The 15705-nt window shown below is 41.9% G+C and overlaps 1 protein-coding gene across 3 annotated transcripts in view; it reads left to right on the top strand.

Annotated features, from left to right (window-relative positions):
- AKT1 (AKT serine/threonine kinase 1) overlaps positions 1-15705 on the top strand; it is a 75806-nt gene that overhangs the window by 29584 nt on the left and 30517 nt on the right. For all 3 annotated transcript variants that reach the window (XM_087747874.1, XM_087747875.1, XM_087747873.1), the window contains one exon: positions 9953-10081. In XM_087747874.1, coding sequence (XP_087604000.1) covers positions 9953-10081 — 129 coding nt within the window. The remainder of the gene's footprint in view (positions 1-9952; positions 10082-15705) is intronic.

Raw genomic sequence — 15705 nt, 5'->3', positions numbered from 1 at the left:
CGGTGGGGCAAGTGCCCCACAGGTTTGATGCCCATGGAAACTGGTATGAGTTTAGGGCTGGCTGGGGGTGGAGGTGGGGGTGATGTTTGTTTTTCCCCGGGGAATAGGAGCAGTTTTAAAAGAGGAGACTGGAATTTTTGCCATGTCTTCCCAAAACAACAGGGTAGGGCACTGCAGGCTGGAAAGCGTAATTCAAGCTCTCTTCTTCCTGCGCCCATCTGCTTTTTGCTTCTGTGTGGTATATACCTTTCTTTTTTTATGGTTTTTATAAAATGAAAAGTGGCTTTAATGTACCAAGATGCTGTTGCAACATGAAAATTAATTCATGGTAACAATGTCAAGGTAGATGAGTCTTTATTCGGTCTTTATTCAGGTGGGTCTGTATTTCATTCCTCCTTGTGTAAGAAACAGATTTCCGTGTGACTGATGGGAACGCATCTCTCCTGGAGCTTAGAGCTGTTAGGGAGAGGTGTGATGAGCTTACTATAATAGATGACTTTAGGGTTCAAACAATAATAGTCATGATTATATGTATGTGTTTTTAGAAGTACATACATATATTTCAGTGTTATAGGACTAAATTGTGGTACCACTGAAATCAAGCAGGAATTTTGCTGTTTAGTTATATTGTGACTCAACATTTTTACTGTGTATTGTAAAAACAAATGAATTTTAATAGTGTTTAAGGTGACAGAAGTGTGTCTAGCTGAGCCTGTGATCCTGTTGAGGCAGCAGCGTGGATTGTGCTCCGCTTTACGGTGATGACACACCTCGGTCCAAGGCACAAAAATCCTTGGCAAAGTTTCTTACGCCTGTGTTACTCGGCTAAGCTTAGCACCAGAGCTACAGTGGCTTGTTTGCTCTCACGTTACCCAGTGGTGAAGTTGGTTTAATAAACTCCCAGTATGCAATTAAGTTACTTTGCAAAATTCCTCTGAACTGAGGCAGGCACTCCTGTTATCTGGAGGAGACTTGCATTGCTGAGTTTGGGGTAGTGACTCAGTAGAAGTTATCTCTGGAATACTAAATTTGGAGGCGTAACCAGGAGGTTGCCATGATAACAAATATTAGAACTTGCTTTCTGAGAAGTGCTTCTAATTTTTCCATTGATGGCCATTAAATGGCTCAAGATAAATGAAACGTTTTATTAGAACTGACATGGTCTCTGTGTGCTCCTCCAGGGTTTTGCAGACTTGCTAGTGACGAAATGAAGAAGGGAAATCCAAATTAGCCCCAGCCGTATACACAGCACACCCTTTTTTTATGTTGCTTCTTATTTTTGCCACTGAAATATTGGCTTAACTTGGCTTTTATGCATCTTTCTATGAAATATTTACCCAGTAACTGTTTGTATAAACATGTTTAACATTCTGCATTGATTTTTTTTCTTGGCACTTTTAAGAAATTTCCTGATTCACAGCATGATCACACAATTACTGGTAGAGCTTTTATTGTAAGTGGCCTAAAACAACTCTGTGTATTTATGTTGAAAATTAGGACTCAAACCCAGAAGCTAAAGGATAACAATACGATGTGTTAATTTCTTACCCTCCATAAATTGCTTATTTATAAAAGTCCATGTTCTGCAGCTTAGTTTTTACAAATAGAGCTTTTTTTTCCGTTTCAAACCGCCTCTGAAGTTGGTCCATATCATCTGTTTTAGAAAAGCTGCTGTTTCCATAAATCTCCCCTAATGTCCCGTAGCCTTTTTTTCACCGTTTCTTTACAATTCCCCGAGGTTTTGATTCGCTTTGTGAATGACACAATGATCTAGTAATGGGAGCCTAGAAGAGCAAGCCAGGGACTCGTGAGTCCTCTCTGCGGATGTTTTCTGCGCGGTTGCGTCCTGCTTTTTCCCTCCCCAGCTCTTGCTTTCCCATGTGCACCCACCCTCCAAGTTACCAGTTCACCTCTCAGCCTCACCAACGTTGGGACTTTAATGGGGAGCCCCTGCTGAGTACTTTTCAGGTTTAACATTCGCAAAGCAAATAAATGCATCATAAAAATCACTCTCGCCTGAGTCTTTGGCTCTCCTAATCTTTTTTTAATGGGGCAGAGTGGGGGAAGGGACTTAAAATCAATGTTTAATCAATTAATGATGCTTTTCCTGAACATCCTCTATCTGTAGGCAGCCCTAGGAGTACCAGCTAAAACTGTGCTTTCGGACTTATTTTGTTTAATCTCTGGAGGAGCTTTGGTTTGTGTGCATTTCTTTTGCTTTGTCCCCTCTTACGCTATCTGTCAGTCTCTAGACAGGATTTACTGAAGAATAAACTGGGTATGTCATATTCAAATAAGGCATGTGTTCAGATAAGTGCAAGAGCCACAGCTAAGGATGCTTATGCTAAGAGGTAAAATAATTAAATCAGCTTTTAGATGATGTCTAGAAAAGCCCTTCCTTGTTCAAATACACCAGGGTGTGGCGTGTTTGGTGTTTTTGGTTTGGTTTTTTTTTTGCTTTGTATTTTTAGTAGTGATCATAAAATCTTTGGAGGATTAAGTCACACCCTTTATATAAATACATGCAGTGTATTTGAGAGCCCCATTTGCAGAAATACTGATTGTATTAACTTCAGACTGAGCTCAAGGAATGTTGTAGGTACCTCCCTCCTCTAAGGGAAGATATTTAAAAAGTTGCAGAGGCTTATTAGCTGCTTGTGCTGTTTTCCATCATAGTGTCATGGTATAAATTACTTGGGGAGAAATAATTGTTCCAAGCATGCTTAATTCAGTTCAGTGAATTTGACACCTCCTCTGTCATTTTTATTTATTTATAAAAATGAGAGAGTGTTGGGCACCTGTCAAAAGCAGAGGAATATGTGATGGCACGTTCTGTTACAGGAACGTTTTATTTTGTTAAAATGCTGTAGCTGCTTGCGAGCATATTACAGAAAAGATTTCTCTAGTTGTGTTGGACACCTCGTGGTAGTTTCAAGTCCTTTTGCTCCCACCATGAGGTAGTGGAGATGCAATTCACTCTGAGATTGTTTTCAGCGTAGCTTAAGAAATCGCTTTATACTTTCCTGTAATTTATGTAGCTATCCTTAAAACTGCTGTTTTTCATGAAACTTCATTTACATCTTCTCCCACTGGAGACAGCTGTAGGTTAGGACTAGCCTGACTAAGCTGTGCCAAAGGTAGGAGTAAGGAGTTTTTTACATGCTGATTAATTCTCTTTCGCTCCTTTGGGAATATCTGGTATTGCTTAAATTGATTGCTGTAAGCAATATGGCAACATTTTTGACCTTCTAAACTGAAATTCAGCAGAAAAAAAAAAAAAAAAAGAAAAACCTCCCGTGTTTCAGTTTTACATAACCATACAGCTGAAATACAGTGATAACAAATACCGAGGTGTCATCTTCTGTAGCGGTGGTGTTGGCTGGTGATCTCAAACCCTTTGACAGAGATGGGATGGGAGGACGTGGTAGTTGTCCATCCCCTGCATGGAGAAAGTATTGGGTGAGAATCTGTTTTTCTTTCTCCGCAATCTGACTTCTGATCTCTCCCATGGCCTCGCTTTGTGAATCAGAGCACCCTATTCCTTGCCTTGGTTAGGTGCTTCCCATCTGCGCTGTTGTGTAACTAAAGGCAGGGGTAGCTTCCAAGATGCCTATTTTTCTATGCAGGGCGCCCGTGGAGCTTTGTGGGCAGCGCTAAGCCAAGGCTGTTGCTTTCTGAAGTCCGTGTGCAGGTGTGGGGGGCCAGGTGAGCAGGAGCAGTCCGCGCGGGGCTCCCTGTGTCGCTCGAAGGCCAGACCGCTCAGCCGTCACCCTTCGCTCCACCTCCAGCTCCCCTCTTCCTTCCCTCCCTCCCCAAATTCCCCCAAGATATGATAATGAAGCAGGTGCCCTGTATTGCAGCTTTGTGTGAGCGTGAGAAACGGCAGTGGGTTTAGAAAAGCCAGAGCCAAGCTGGAGGAGGAGGAGGAGGCATTTCTTCTTAACCTGTTGGCAGTCACGGCCATGCGGGTTGCCGGCGCACCGCACAACCGTCCAGCTGCCCGAAGGAGAATAAAGCGGGGAGCGCATTTGCCGTGCCCCGAATTAGCCCGTTGCGACCGTGGGATCCCACGTTAGGGCCGTGCAAGGCGCAGAGGAGCCGGGCTGCGAGCTGTGGAGCTGTGGCCTGGCGCAGGCGGCCCAGGGGCTGCGGGCTGACCTCCCCGCCGGGGAGCAGGCCCGGCCGGCGGCAGGCCCGGCCGCCTCATTGAGATTCAGGGCACAGGCGGCGCCTCCGCAGCTGTACGCTGGAGGCAGAGGCCGAGGAGGCATCCAGAGAGGGGCCAAAAAAAAAAATTCATCAAAGAACCGGCCCCCTTCGCTGCGCCTCTCAATAGGCAGGCAAACCAGAGGTCCTCCTCTCTCCGCCAGCGTGTTGGGAAAGGCATTAGCATAACCTCTTTTTTTTTTTTCTTTTTTTTTTTTTTCTTCTTTCTTTTTCTTTTTCCTTTTCTCAAGCTACTGAAAACCTGGCACTGTGTTTAAATATCTTGTTTTGACAGTTTGTTGAGGGAAAAGTGCTGCACCAGCCTGGTGGGTGTCTGTGCAGCTATTTTTAAAAAAAAATACATATTTGAACTGAGAGTTTTCATTTGGGTCACCCTAGGCTTGTTTAATTGTTTGGTGTCAAGTCGTTAAGATCCAGAATTAGCTCGCTGCGTTTGGAAAGGTCTTGCTTCCGAGTGCTTTAGAAATGCAAAGGCAAGTTTTCAAGCCCTGCTTTCTTTTTTTCCAAATCTGTTTTGATTTCAGCTGGTTTTGAAGCGAGTGGACGCATAACCTATTTACTCGAGCAGTAGAAACTAACGGTAAATCCGTGTCCCGCTCTTCGGCGCGCATGAGATGGCAGCTCCTGAAAGCTTCACGTCTTTAAGGAAGCTGGCATCTGTTTTGCCAAAGCCTCATTAGGGCGACAGGATGCAGACCACTTCTCGCAGCCATTGAAGTCTCAGAAATGAGTCATTCCGCCTTTCACCGGTGGCACATTAGCGCTGGGATTGGCATAACTTTCGTGTTTCCCTCGCATGGTTCAGGGCTGTACAATCAAGGAATCTCGTACGTCTCGGAGCGGGTGGGAACGTAGTGAAGGCTTGCGTAACTCCGAAGCTCTGATATTTTGAGTGTTAACCTTAATTGTAATTAATGGTGCTACTTCTGATGCTCAGAGCAGAAAGTTTAATGTGTTATTTATCCATAGATTTGTGGCAGCCACTTGAGTGCATTTAATATAACTGAGACCTGGTTTTCAGTTGGTGCTCCTGGGCTTGTTCTGGTTACTTTGGGGCATAAGAAAGTTAATAGTTGGTCCAGTGCTTCTGTAAATATCAAGGGTATCATTGGATGCTGACTTGGTTAACCTAATGATTTTTTTTTTTTTCAAACCATTGGTATGTATGAGTTGATTAAAAAAAAGAAAAGCAGAGGCTTCTTAAATATAGTCTGTTCTGAATTAAAGGGTGTGGTGTTGGCTTTGAATGAGCTTGATGCAGCAACAAGCATGCAGCAGTTGGTAAATAAAGATGGATTTTCTTTTGTTCTGCTGGTGCTTGCTGCTCATTATTCTCCACTTACCCCATGAGCTTCCCAGGGAGTGGCAGCTGTTTCTGATGTTAGACACTCCATCAGTGGTAGACAGCTCCAGATTCGGTGAGATACTGTTGTGGGGAGGAGAGGAAAATAACCTAACCCTGCATTATTGTAAATCCTCAGTAGAATTAACTTTTCATGAACCAAAAGAGTTTTGTGTTTAACTTTTTCTGAAATATTCAGGCATAAGCGTGCTTTGCAGTACGTGTTACTGTGAAAAAGCTTTTCTGGCGTGAGATGGATTTACATTCTAAGTGTGTGTTAAGTATTTTAATGTGCAGTGTGTGGGGGCAGACACAAGGCAATAAAGGGAAATCGGTCTATAGCAATCTTCATGTATACTTCCAGATATATACAGTTTGGGAATCTTTGCAATTTGGAAATTGCTTGGAGTAAACAGAATGGTACATAAAGATTTTAAATAATAAAGCTAGCAAGCTACAGAGGAGTCTATTTGGTTCCAGGATTTTATATGTAGGATTTATAACCCATGCTTTTGCTTTCCTGTCTCTGCAGTGTTAGCATTCTGTTACTGAAAACAAAGAAGGCTCTGCCAGGGCATTACACAAGCAATGAATCACAGAGGAAAAAATGTTTTGCTTTGTAAATTGTTCACTTTTCCATGGTGGATCATTATTTATTTTTTTTTTTTTTAGTGTTGTCTGATAGAATTTGCCACACATGCTTGCATTTACTGTACTCGGTACAATTCTTCTAGTGTGACTACATAACTACTAATATTAGTGACTTCAAGTAAGTTCTTGCTTATGGTTCTTAAAAACAAAACCGCAACAGGAACAAAAAACAGAGGGCAAAAATTGAAAAAGCTCAGTTCACTCTTCAGGCATGACAGCTTACTGAGTATATCAGAGGAAGGAAAAGGTGTTAATGTTTTTCAGTCAGCTTTGTCCCAGCTGACTGTTCCACGTAATTATTTTTTGTCTGTATTGACAAACTTTTCTGCCTAAAATACTTGGATTTGCCATCATGATCAATGTGGTCCTCCTCACAGGTTGTAGGAAGTTTATAGTGGTTTAGCTAATCATGAAAATACAAATTTGTTTCTTAAGAATATGCACTTTGTACATTTTCTCGATGACTGTGTTGGTGAGCCTGTGTTTCAGAACTTCGGTAGAGGAACGATAGTTTGCTCAGGCTTGAATGTAAAATTCTATGTACAGATTATCTGATTGGGCAGTCACACACCAGGCAATGTCTTGCCACTTTGCTGCAAGGTGCAGAAGTATAACCTCCGTGTGGTATATAGTAAAATTTATACCACAGATGCTGCAGTGTGCCTTATACTGTCCTTGGCAAGAGCGATCATCAATAATATGTATGCTTGCCGTATTACAGGATTCATTAAGCTCCAGACATGTGGAAAAAGAAGTTTAAAATCATGTTACTGATTTGCAAATTAAAAAGGTGGATCAGGAATCAGAACCAGCTAAAGCAATAGATAAGGGAAGGTCCAAGTAGAATGGTCCTTGCAGAATGCCTGGCAGTAATGAAATCCTTGATTTTTCACAGAGGAAGAGTGAAGAAAGAGCGAGTGTGGAGGAGGATGCTATATATGTATGGAATACACCATTTTAAAGACTATGTGATTAATCCTGTTAGATGATGTGTTTCTAACAGAGAAACAGATCGGTGGAATAAAGCTGTAAGAAAGTATGAGAGCCAAACATAAGCATCTAATCTAAGAGGAAGAGTCTCTTGTGGCAGCACAGTGTAATTTTGTGTAAAATTATGCATGCTTCACTGAAAATAACCAGATAATAATTTCAGAATCTGCAAAAAATATATGTCTCCTCTGTAAATACCGATGGGGAAGATATTGTAGCATAGATTAGGGAGTTAGGGAAATGGAAACTCTCTGTCTTGCCCCTCTTCAGATGTTTTTCGTCCCATCCAATCTGGATTTAGTTCTAAATGCAGGTATGATAAGGGGTATGAGATGGTTCCTAGGTCTCCTGGGTCTGCTTTATGCAAGACAAGAAAATACCAACGAGTCAGGTACGTAACAGTGAGTTCCAAAATCACGATAGTCTGGGCAGCCGCCTCCCAGCCTGCGTACCTGGCAAACCCCTCGGCAAGAGCTGGGCTGAACGTGCCATGTATCTTCTTGTCCCTGTAGTCGCATCTGTGGTGTAATAGTAATGAGATTGGAGTAATCTCATTGATCTGGGCTGAGTTGGACTGGTAATTTAAATGTGAAAGGCTTCATAATCTCCTACTGATCCCAGAAAGTTTTCAGCTTTTAATTAAGGTCAGAATTAAAAAGATGACAACAACAAAACCTTCTACATTTACTGCCTTGTTATAAATGTTAAGCCATGACAGCTATAGGTGAGTTCTTCTGAAATTCCTAAAGCAACGATGACATTTTTGTAAACCCCTTATAGGTTAGTAGAACACTTGCAGCTGTAACGAGACATCTGTAAAAGAAAGACTGAGAAGGTTTGTGCGCGTTCCTTTTCCTCTCATCTTCCTTGCCTCGTGCCCTGTTTCACCAGCGCAAATGGATATTTGCTGCAGACATGGCCGCTGTTGGATAGGTAGTTCTGTGTGACTCTCTCCTCCGGTTAGGTAACTCTTAGCTTTTTTGCTTTAGATTAGAAAACTGAAAGCCTAACAAGGGCTGAACAGGTGAAAGCAGCAGCTAGGGGTGCACACACCCGTGGCCGCGTGGCGTGGGCGGTGGCGTTGCTTGTGCTTCTGTGTGCAGGAGAGAAAAGTATGAGCCTGAACGGAGAAGAAATGACACAGCTGGTGCCTGAAGCAGGTTGAAACTGCACCGCAGAAGGAGAGGAGGTCTGTGGGGAGAGGAAGGAGGTAAAGCAGCTGCAGGGGAGTTCCTGGGGCAGGGTGCACATCGCTGGGAGAGAAATTACTGGCGGAGGAGAGCTGAGCAGCAGGAACAGAGGGTGTAAGCGTAGCCTGGGAGAACAGGAGAGCAGCAGAAGTTTGCAGAGCCAGTAAATCTGGGGAGCCTTTTCTTCTCACTGCTCTTGGTGGTTGTTTGAAGAGCTCACCAGCAGATGAAACCGTGGTCACTGAGTACCAGCCGCTGCAGGGGCAGCCTTGTGGGGCGCGTGGGCGTGCTTCTGCTGCAGCAGACCTGAAGGAAGCTTGGCTTCTAGTCTGCTCCCTCGTCCTCTCCCTGATGCTGAACAAATGAGAAACCATACTGGAGGGAGGAGAGCATAGCTGCTGCCCAGCTGTGGGTGCTTCGTACCGACCACTTCTTTTTTTTTTTTTTTTTTTTTTTTTTCAATTTTTTTTAAATCAGTTGTTGTTGGGGTGAGCAGAGTTGGAAAAGTGTGGCTGGTACCCTGATCTGAATAGCACCTTGAGTGAAGCCTTTGTGGTTTGGTTGAATAGAAACATTACTGCAGGACCTAGAGGCCCAGATTGACACCACGTAAAGCTATTTGCGGTTCTGGAGAGACTGCCTGAGAAGATGACAACGTGGACAAGGAGCAAAGGGGGAAACTGAGGCACATTGACAAAGTCACCCAGAAGAGCCACAGGTGGAACCTCTGTCTTCCTTCCCTGCAGCCCAACTGAGTAAATCCAGTAAATAACTGAGGTTTTGATCAACTCTTTTCTTTTTATTCTACGGCTGGAGATTTTGAACGTGGCTATAACACAGTCACGCGACTTTCAACCTGCGCAGGTTACTCAGATGAGGAGTAGCATGGTGTGAACAAGGGATGTTTTCCCTGACCATGGTGAAATATCTTTCAGAATAGGTGTTTGTTTTCTTCTTTGTGGTGGCTATACATCATCCAGTGTTTTCCCCTTCGTATTGTGATATATCATCTTGTGTTTCACGCTTGAGATGTTGTGAGAGGAGTGAGTGATGTTATGTAACTTAAGCAGAGAATTATCTTCTTATGTTCTAAAACTGACTGTTGGTTTGATAAAGCAGTTGACTAATTAGTAAATTACCCATTGTTGTTTAAAATACTTGCGCTGCAAAATGTAAATGAAAAAAATTTCTTCACTTGTCAGTATGAAAAATGACAATAGCAAAAATAATACATAGGACATCTGCTCTGATTTTTTTTAATATTTAAAATGCATTTAAGGCAGATGTTGCAGAATTTGAATGGAAATCGGAGTAGATGGAAGAACAAAACATAGCTGTTTACCTTTTATGAAGTCCCATTTTTATGGGACGCTAGCAATATCTGACTCAGTGCCTGTATTTTTCCACTGTTTGCATCAGAATGAACTGAATGTTCTTAGAACTGCTGCTATGTCAGGATGACATATAGTTTCAATATTTAAAAAATGTTGGTGAGTCAGTGTTTCGGGGTGTTTTCTGATGATCTCTCCCTTTACCCGTCCTTTCTTTCCAGGAGAATACATAAAAACATGGAGGCCGCGGTATTTTCTCTTAAAGAACGATGGCACATTCATTGGCTACAAGGAACGACCGCAGGATGTCGACCAGCGGGAATCACCTTTAAATAACTTCTCAGTAGCTCGTAAGGTTTTTATATGCTCCCTCGTCCAGTTTGGGGGTTGATGTTTTCTTGTAGTCGTAGCGCCCGTAAGCTGCATCGGTAACATTCGAATCTGCCCGGAGCGATGTGTCCAAAGACTAAATGTGTTTATTTAAGATGATAAAACCCCACTGTATTTCTCAGGAATGACTGCGGTGTGGAGGTTTGATGGTCTGCTTTTTTTTTTGCCATTTTCTACTAGTTTACTGTTTCTGGTTATAGAATAAAACGGGGTTATCTGTTAATATTTTGTATGTCTGTTATTCAGCAAGTTGCTTTAAAGTGAAAATTAACCCAGGCACGTGTCTCGGTACTTGGCAGGTAGGCACAGCCGAAGTGTTTCAGCCTCTGTCCTGCCACCAGATCTGGATTCAAGTGGCATTCACATAGGTCAAAGTTATTTGTTTGTTAGCGTAATAGAACATGGAGTGAGCACTGCTTTTAATGAAAGACACTCAGTTTTTCTTAATTTTGAACACAAAACCATATTTCTTCCATTAGAGCCAACAAAAAGGTTTGGAAATAATAACATCTCCTAACCTCTGCACTCTGTCCTATGCAAACATTTCCGACTTTGCTCAGGTGCTGCAGCACAGGATGTGATAGAAGAATCTGAAGATAATTTCCTTTTCTTGCTCATGTTTTTAACCTTTCGCTGTATACTTCCAGCTTTTATTTTCTCCTGTTCTTAATCTTTCCTGTCTCATGATCTGCCTGTGTCTCGTTCCACCGCTTAAAAATAGATCATTATGGCACCTGTTATTAACAACGATCTGTTCTGTGATCCTGGTGACTAGTGGAAGCGAAGCTCTGCTGAGAGAAGGGTAGGGGCTTTCCCTCTTCATTACAGGATAGCTTGAAATATATGGGGTTTCATCTTTGTAGTTGACCTTTAAGCAGACAGATTTATTTCGGAACACGCTGGGCCCGGAAGAGGGCTGGGCAGCACTAGGAATTAATGCAAACGTTCATTTTTTTTTTTTTTCCGCTGGTAGCAACATATACCTGTTCTGACTGATGATGGAAATAAATAATGGACATGCTGTTGCTTGATGCCTCTGTGTGGGATGCTAAGAGTGCTTTGGGATTTCTTGTCTTGTTTTAGAGAGAGAATTGTCATAGTGTTTTCATTTTGGTAATGACACGGTACTTTCCTCTTTAGACTGGTATCTCTTTAAGGATCAAGAAGGTAAAGAAAAGCAGCAGAAAGCCATTAATTCATAAATTAATTCAGTATTTGGTTTGTAGCCAGAGGCTCTTAACAAATGCACTTTTTACAGGACACTTCCATCCTGTTGCTGCTAACTGCATTACTTACGATAATTACCTACTTCAGCTCAGTGCTAAAGGAGTAAAAAAAGAGGTGTCTGTTGCCTTCTTTGTCCTAGTTGCCTTCAAAATGAGTTAACTTAAATCAGTTTTCACAACAGGAATATGGTGCTTTTTTGGCAGATTGAGCCCATCAGTCTTGGCATTTATAGATAAACAAGTTTGTTACCATGGTAGCAGCATTGTCGAAAAAGATGGGACACGTGCCTATAGCGTAAGGCGTAGCCCCCGTCAGAGGGATTGCAGGGGAGGTTGGTGGATGGAAGGATATTCCTAGCAGTGGCTCTTGCCTGCCGAGCCAGCGGCAGGTCGGGAAGGCCTTGCTGACTGGGGGGGGCCTCCTTGCTAGAAGTCATTATTGTGGTTTTGGGCTCAGGAGCAGCTGTTGCCCCACCAGGATTTCATTTCTCGTGTAGGCACTGGCGTGCAGTGCTGCCAGCACCTGATGTGCAGTTCCCTTCTGGGTACCCTCCACACTTGTATCATTTGGATGTGTTTTGCACCACAAGTTTTCCCTTTGAAACCTGCTTGCTTGGTACTTTTATTTGGGTTAACTTGTCGAGTTATTGTGAGTGAACTCAAGCTGCCTCCGGAGGAAGGCTCAGCCAGAACGCAGCCTCGCGCTGCAGAGGCAGCCTGCAGAAGGCTCCTGCCAGTGAAAGGTGGGGGCAATTTAGCTTAAATGTTTTGTAAAAATTCATCATTTTTTTAATTTTCTTTTTTTTTTCCAAGAGACCATGATAGCCCTGACTTTTTTGTTAATTAGTGAACTAGATTTTTTTTTTTTTTTTTTTTTAATGAGATGGCAGGCTGTCTGTGTCAGTCTGTTCTTTGGAAGTGGTCCCATGTTTCTGATTAAAATCTTTACCCTCTTCTACTCTAAAATAATGTAGGCTTTTTTATCTTTGCAAGTAAAAGGGGTTTTTTTCATGACTGGAGGACTCTTCTTATTTGTAGTGTAAAATTCATATTAAGTGTTTTGTCAGCCCATGAGAGGTAGAAAATACTCAATTCAGGAGAAGACAGTGAAAGATGATAACATCTAATGATGTCTTTTCCCTTAACAGGTATGAAGAAAGTATTAGCAATAAATACAGAGTGTGCTTTCCAGTCTCTTCTTTCTCCTACACTAGCCTTTTCCTTTCAGTCTGTGAGGGTTTTGATCACACATCTTTAAAAACTTGTTTATAGGGCCCCTGCATGGGTAAAGAGAGGCTCTTTTTTTTAAGTACCTTTTTCTCCACCTAATTTTCCATTTAAAATAGCCATATATCTATGTTTGTAATTTAATTATATGTTTAAGGAGTTTATTTTCCCTCGAAGTTACCTGTTGGTGATTTATTTTTAAAACAAGCAAACAAACAAAAACAAACAAAAAAGGCAAAACTTCTGAAAGAGGGTGGATGAGCATTGAACTGTGATTTTTGAGCCATATTTGTGCTCATGTTCTGTATTTCACCACTGGTAAGATAGAAGGAATAGAAAAGCTTGCACCTAAATAGTTCTGCTCCAGAGACCCTGCAGATAAATAACCAATAGAGCCTGTGTTGTAAATCTGTGAGATAAGTAGCCTTCATACCGATTGTAATCTCGGATTATCATGTATGTCTGCCTATTAGGTTATAAGCCTTTAAAACCATATAGCTGAGAAGAGCAGTATATTGTGAAAAACCACATGGAGAGGCTATTCCTGTTAGAAAGAAGGGATTATTTCTCCGACTGTCAAAAAGGAGGGGGGACTGTGGTGGTTTTGTTGTACAGCTGAAAATGTAATTGCTCGACAATATGAGTGCTCCTTTTGGGACAGGACTGCGTGTCTGCAGTCAGGCATTTATCACGGGGCACGGGATGGCCAGAGAGTGGACAGATTTTCTCTGTCTGCTGTTACTAGGGGCCACCTAAGTCTGGGTCTGTAACTCAGGGCTCCCTGCTCCTCGCTTTTGCCATGCTGAGCTGTTCGGGGGCAAATCTATCCTGTGGTGCTAGTAGAAAAGGAGCACTTGAACATAACATTCCTGTTTGCCATTCCAAAGTTTTATTTCTTTATTATTCTTCTTGCCTGATTTACCTTTTTTTTTTTTTCCCCCTTTTCCTTCCCCCCTCCCCTTCTGTAAAGAAACTGAAGTAGGAATGGGAAGGATTCTTCCTTCACGTTGTTTTAAAGTGTGATGTCATTATATAGGGAGCAGAGTTTGACACTTTCATTGCAAGTAATCTGCCTTTTAGCTTAAGTGCTAGGGAAGCAAATATTGTGACATTTTAGAAAGTCACTGGGATAATACTAAGTGTCTTTCAAATACAAAATGGTAATTTACGTTTGAATGCCTTGGTGTCTATTCCTGCTAGGAACAATTTCTCTGTCCTACTTGCTTTAAAAGACCAAATGCCAGGAAGGAATCAAGAGGTTCTTTAGAGCAATTTAAATCATATTTAACAGGCTGCTGTTTATAGTACTTACTTTGTTGCAAACGGGGAATACTTTTGTTGGCCTGTTTGACAGGAAAAACTGTCTTCAAAGTGGGTAAGCGACCCTCGGCCCGTATCTGAAAAGGAATGTTTTTATAGCAGAACCCCCAAACATGCCATCGATCAGACCTAATCTTATACAGCATCTGTATCCATGCTCTGCTGTAGTAGTGCATGTTGCAGTACATGATTATAGAAGGCAAGTTTGGTGCTTCTCCAGCTTGCCAACTACAGTAAAGAGCACAGAGTCAGTTTTAAAAGTAAGCAAAAACCTGCTGCTGCATCGTTTTGTTGATAAAATCCATGCGATTGTTGTATATGGGGAGAACTAAGTGGCAGTGTCAAACTTTCTGAAACCTATGTTGTACAGCACTTTGGTAAAGCAATTTAAAACTAAAGCCTTCTGTATTTCTTGATATGTGCTGTTATGATTGAGCAGGGTAATTAGACAGCATATTGTTCACTAAACAAAACACTTCTATGTGACATACTTGAATTATAGTGGTTATTAACTGACAAATCTCTATTATTCATCTTGCTGTATGCCTTAAAGATTGCTGGATCAGCAAGCTTAACAAATATCAATGGACAGTGCTGATTTAGGGGAAAAGTGGTGATGTTTAATTGGTCCCCTTCTATGACAGAAAATGCCTTGTGTGGTTTATTATGCTGAAATTAAATGGTTAAAGTTTAGAGTTCATGGCTGGTTTAAATATCTGTACTGCTACTTCAGAACACTTAATCTGAGGCACTAAATGTGAATTTAAAGGCTGTTTTAAAGTAAGCAAAACCTCTCAGTGTATTTCTTCATCATGTTGCGCTTCTGGGTAAGTAAAGGAGGACAGCTCTGGATTTGCACAAGGTTAGAAAGAGCCTGGTTTTCTTCTTCGAGTCTTCAGCCAAATTCAGTATCTTAGGGCTACGTCGTGCAGGCTCACAGAGGACAACGCCAGCCTTCATCTGATCGTGTTAGGCACACAAAAATGGGAGGCAGAACAAACAACAAAGAAAAGAGGAGCAGCTAAGCTAAGGTGGATGATCCCAGAGCAGGAATGAGATCTCTTGAGTTGAATTTATCGGAACCAGGCTTACTGGGCTGCACCAGCTCGTGCAGTTGTGTTTGGCCTTAACTGCCATTCTGTGAAAGAGGATGGAGGTAGCTGGAAGGCTAAATACGGCGCTCTGCAGGCACGGCTGCGTCGCTGTGTGGAAGTTCTTTAATCTCGGTGAATGAAGGAGTGCCGTTTATCACACTAAAACCTTTTCATGACTCATTAATAAACTTTCTCTTATCTAATTGCAGTGCTTTAGTAGGATGCAGTATAACCTCAGTGTGCTATTAAAGAAAAATTAGATTTTCTTGTCATGAAAAATGCAAAGTTACTCATTGAAAAGCTTATAATTCCAGTAGCAAATGGGGCATGAAATATATTGCCAAAAATACGGCGTCCAAAAACACTGGCAGTAAATATTTCATCTTGGTGCTAATTAAGAGCTTGAATTTAAAACTGAGCACTCTAAATTTTCACAATAATAAAATTACCCTAATGATACCGGTGCAGCCTTAGTAACGTGCACTGTTACTCTGGCCAGATTCTGTCCTCAACTTGCGCATTGCTGGTGGTGGAGGATGCTCATAGCTCCAACAGTAAGCAGAATTGTCGTCTTGTCTTCATAGTGCCTTTTTATTTACTTGGAAGTTGATTTAGAACCTGAAAACTGAATAATAGCAAGCTCGTGGTTTCATTAACTGCAAGGAAAAGAGTTTAATGTAAGAAAAAAAACACCTCAATTATCCCCCTCACCCCCCT

Source organism: Nipponia nippon, unplaced genomic scaffold (assembly GCF_047370975.1).
Source record: "Nipponia nippon isolate SJK-2023a ecotype South Korea unplaced genomic scaffold, ASM4737097v1 scaffold_11, whole genome shotgun sequence".
Lineage (NCBI taxonomy): Eukaryota > Metazoa > Chordata > Aves > Pelecaniformes > Threskiornithidae > Nipponia > Nipponia nippon.
Note: the sequence above shows the minus strand (reverse complement) of the source record. Positions and strands in the feature narration are given on the sequence as shown.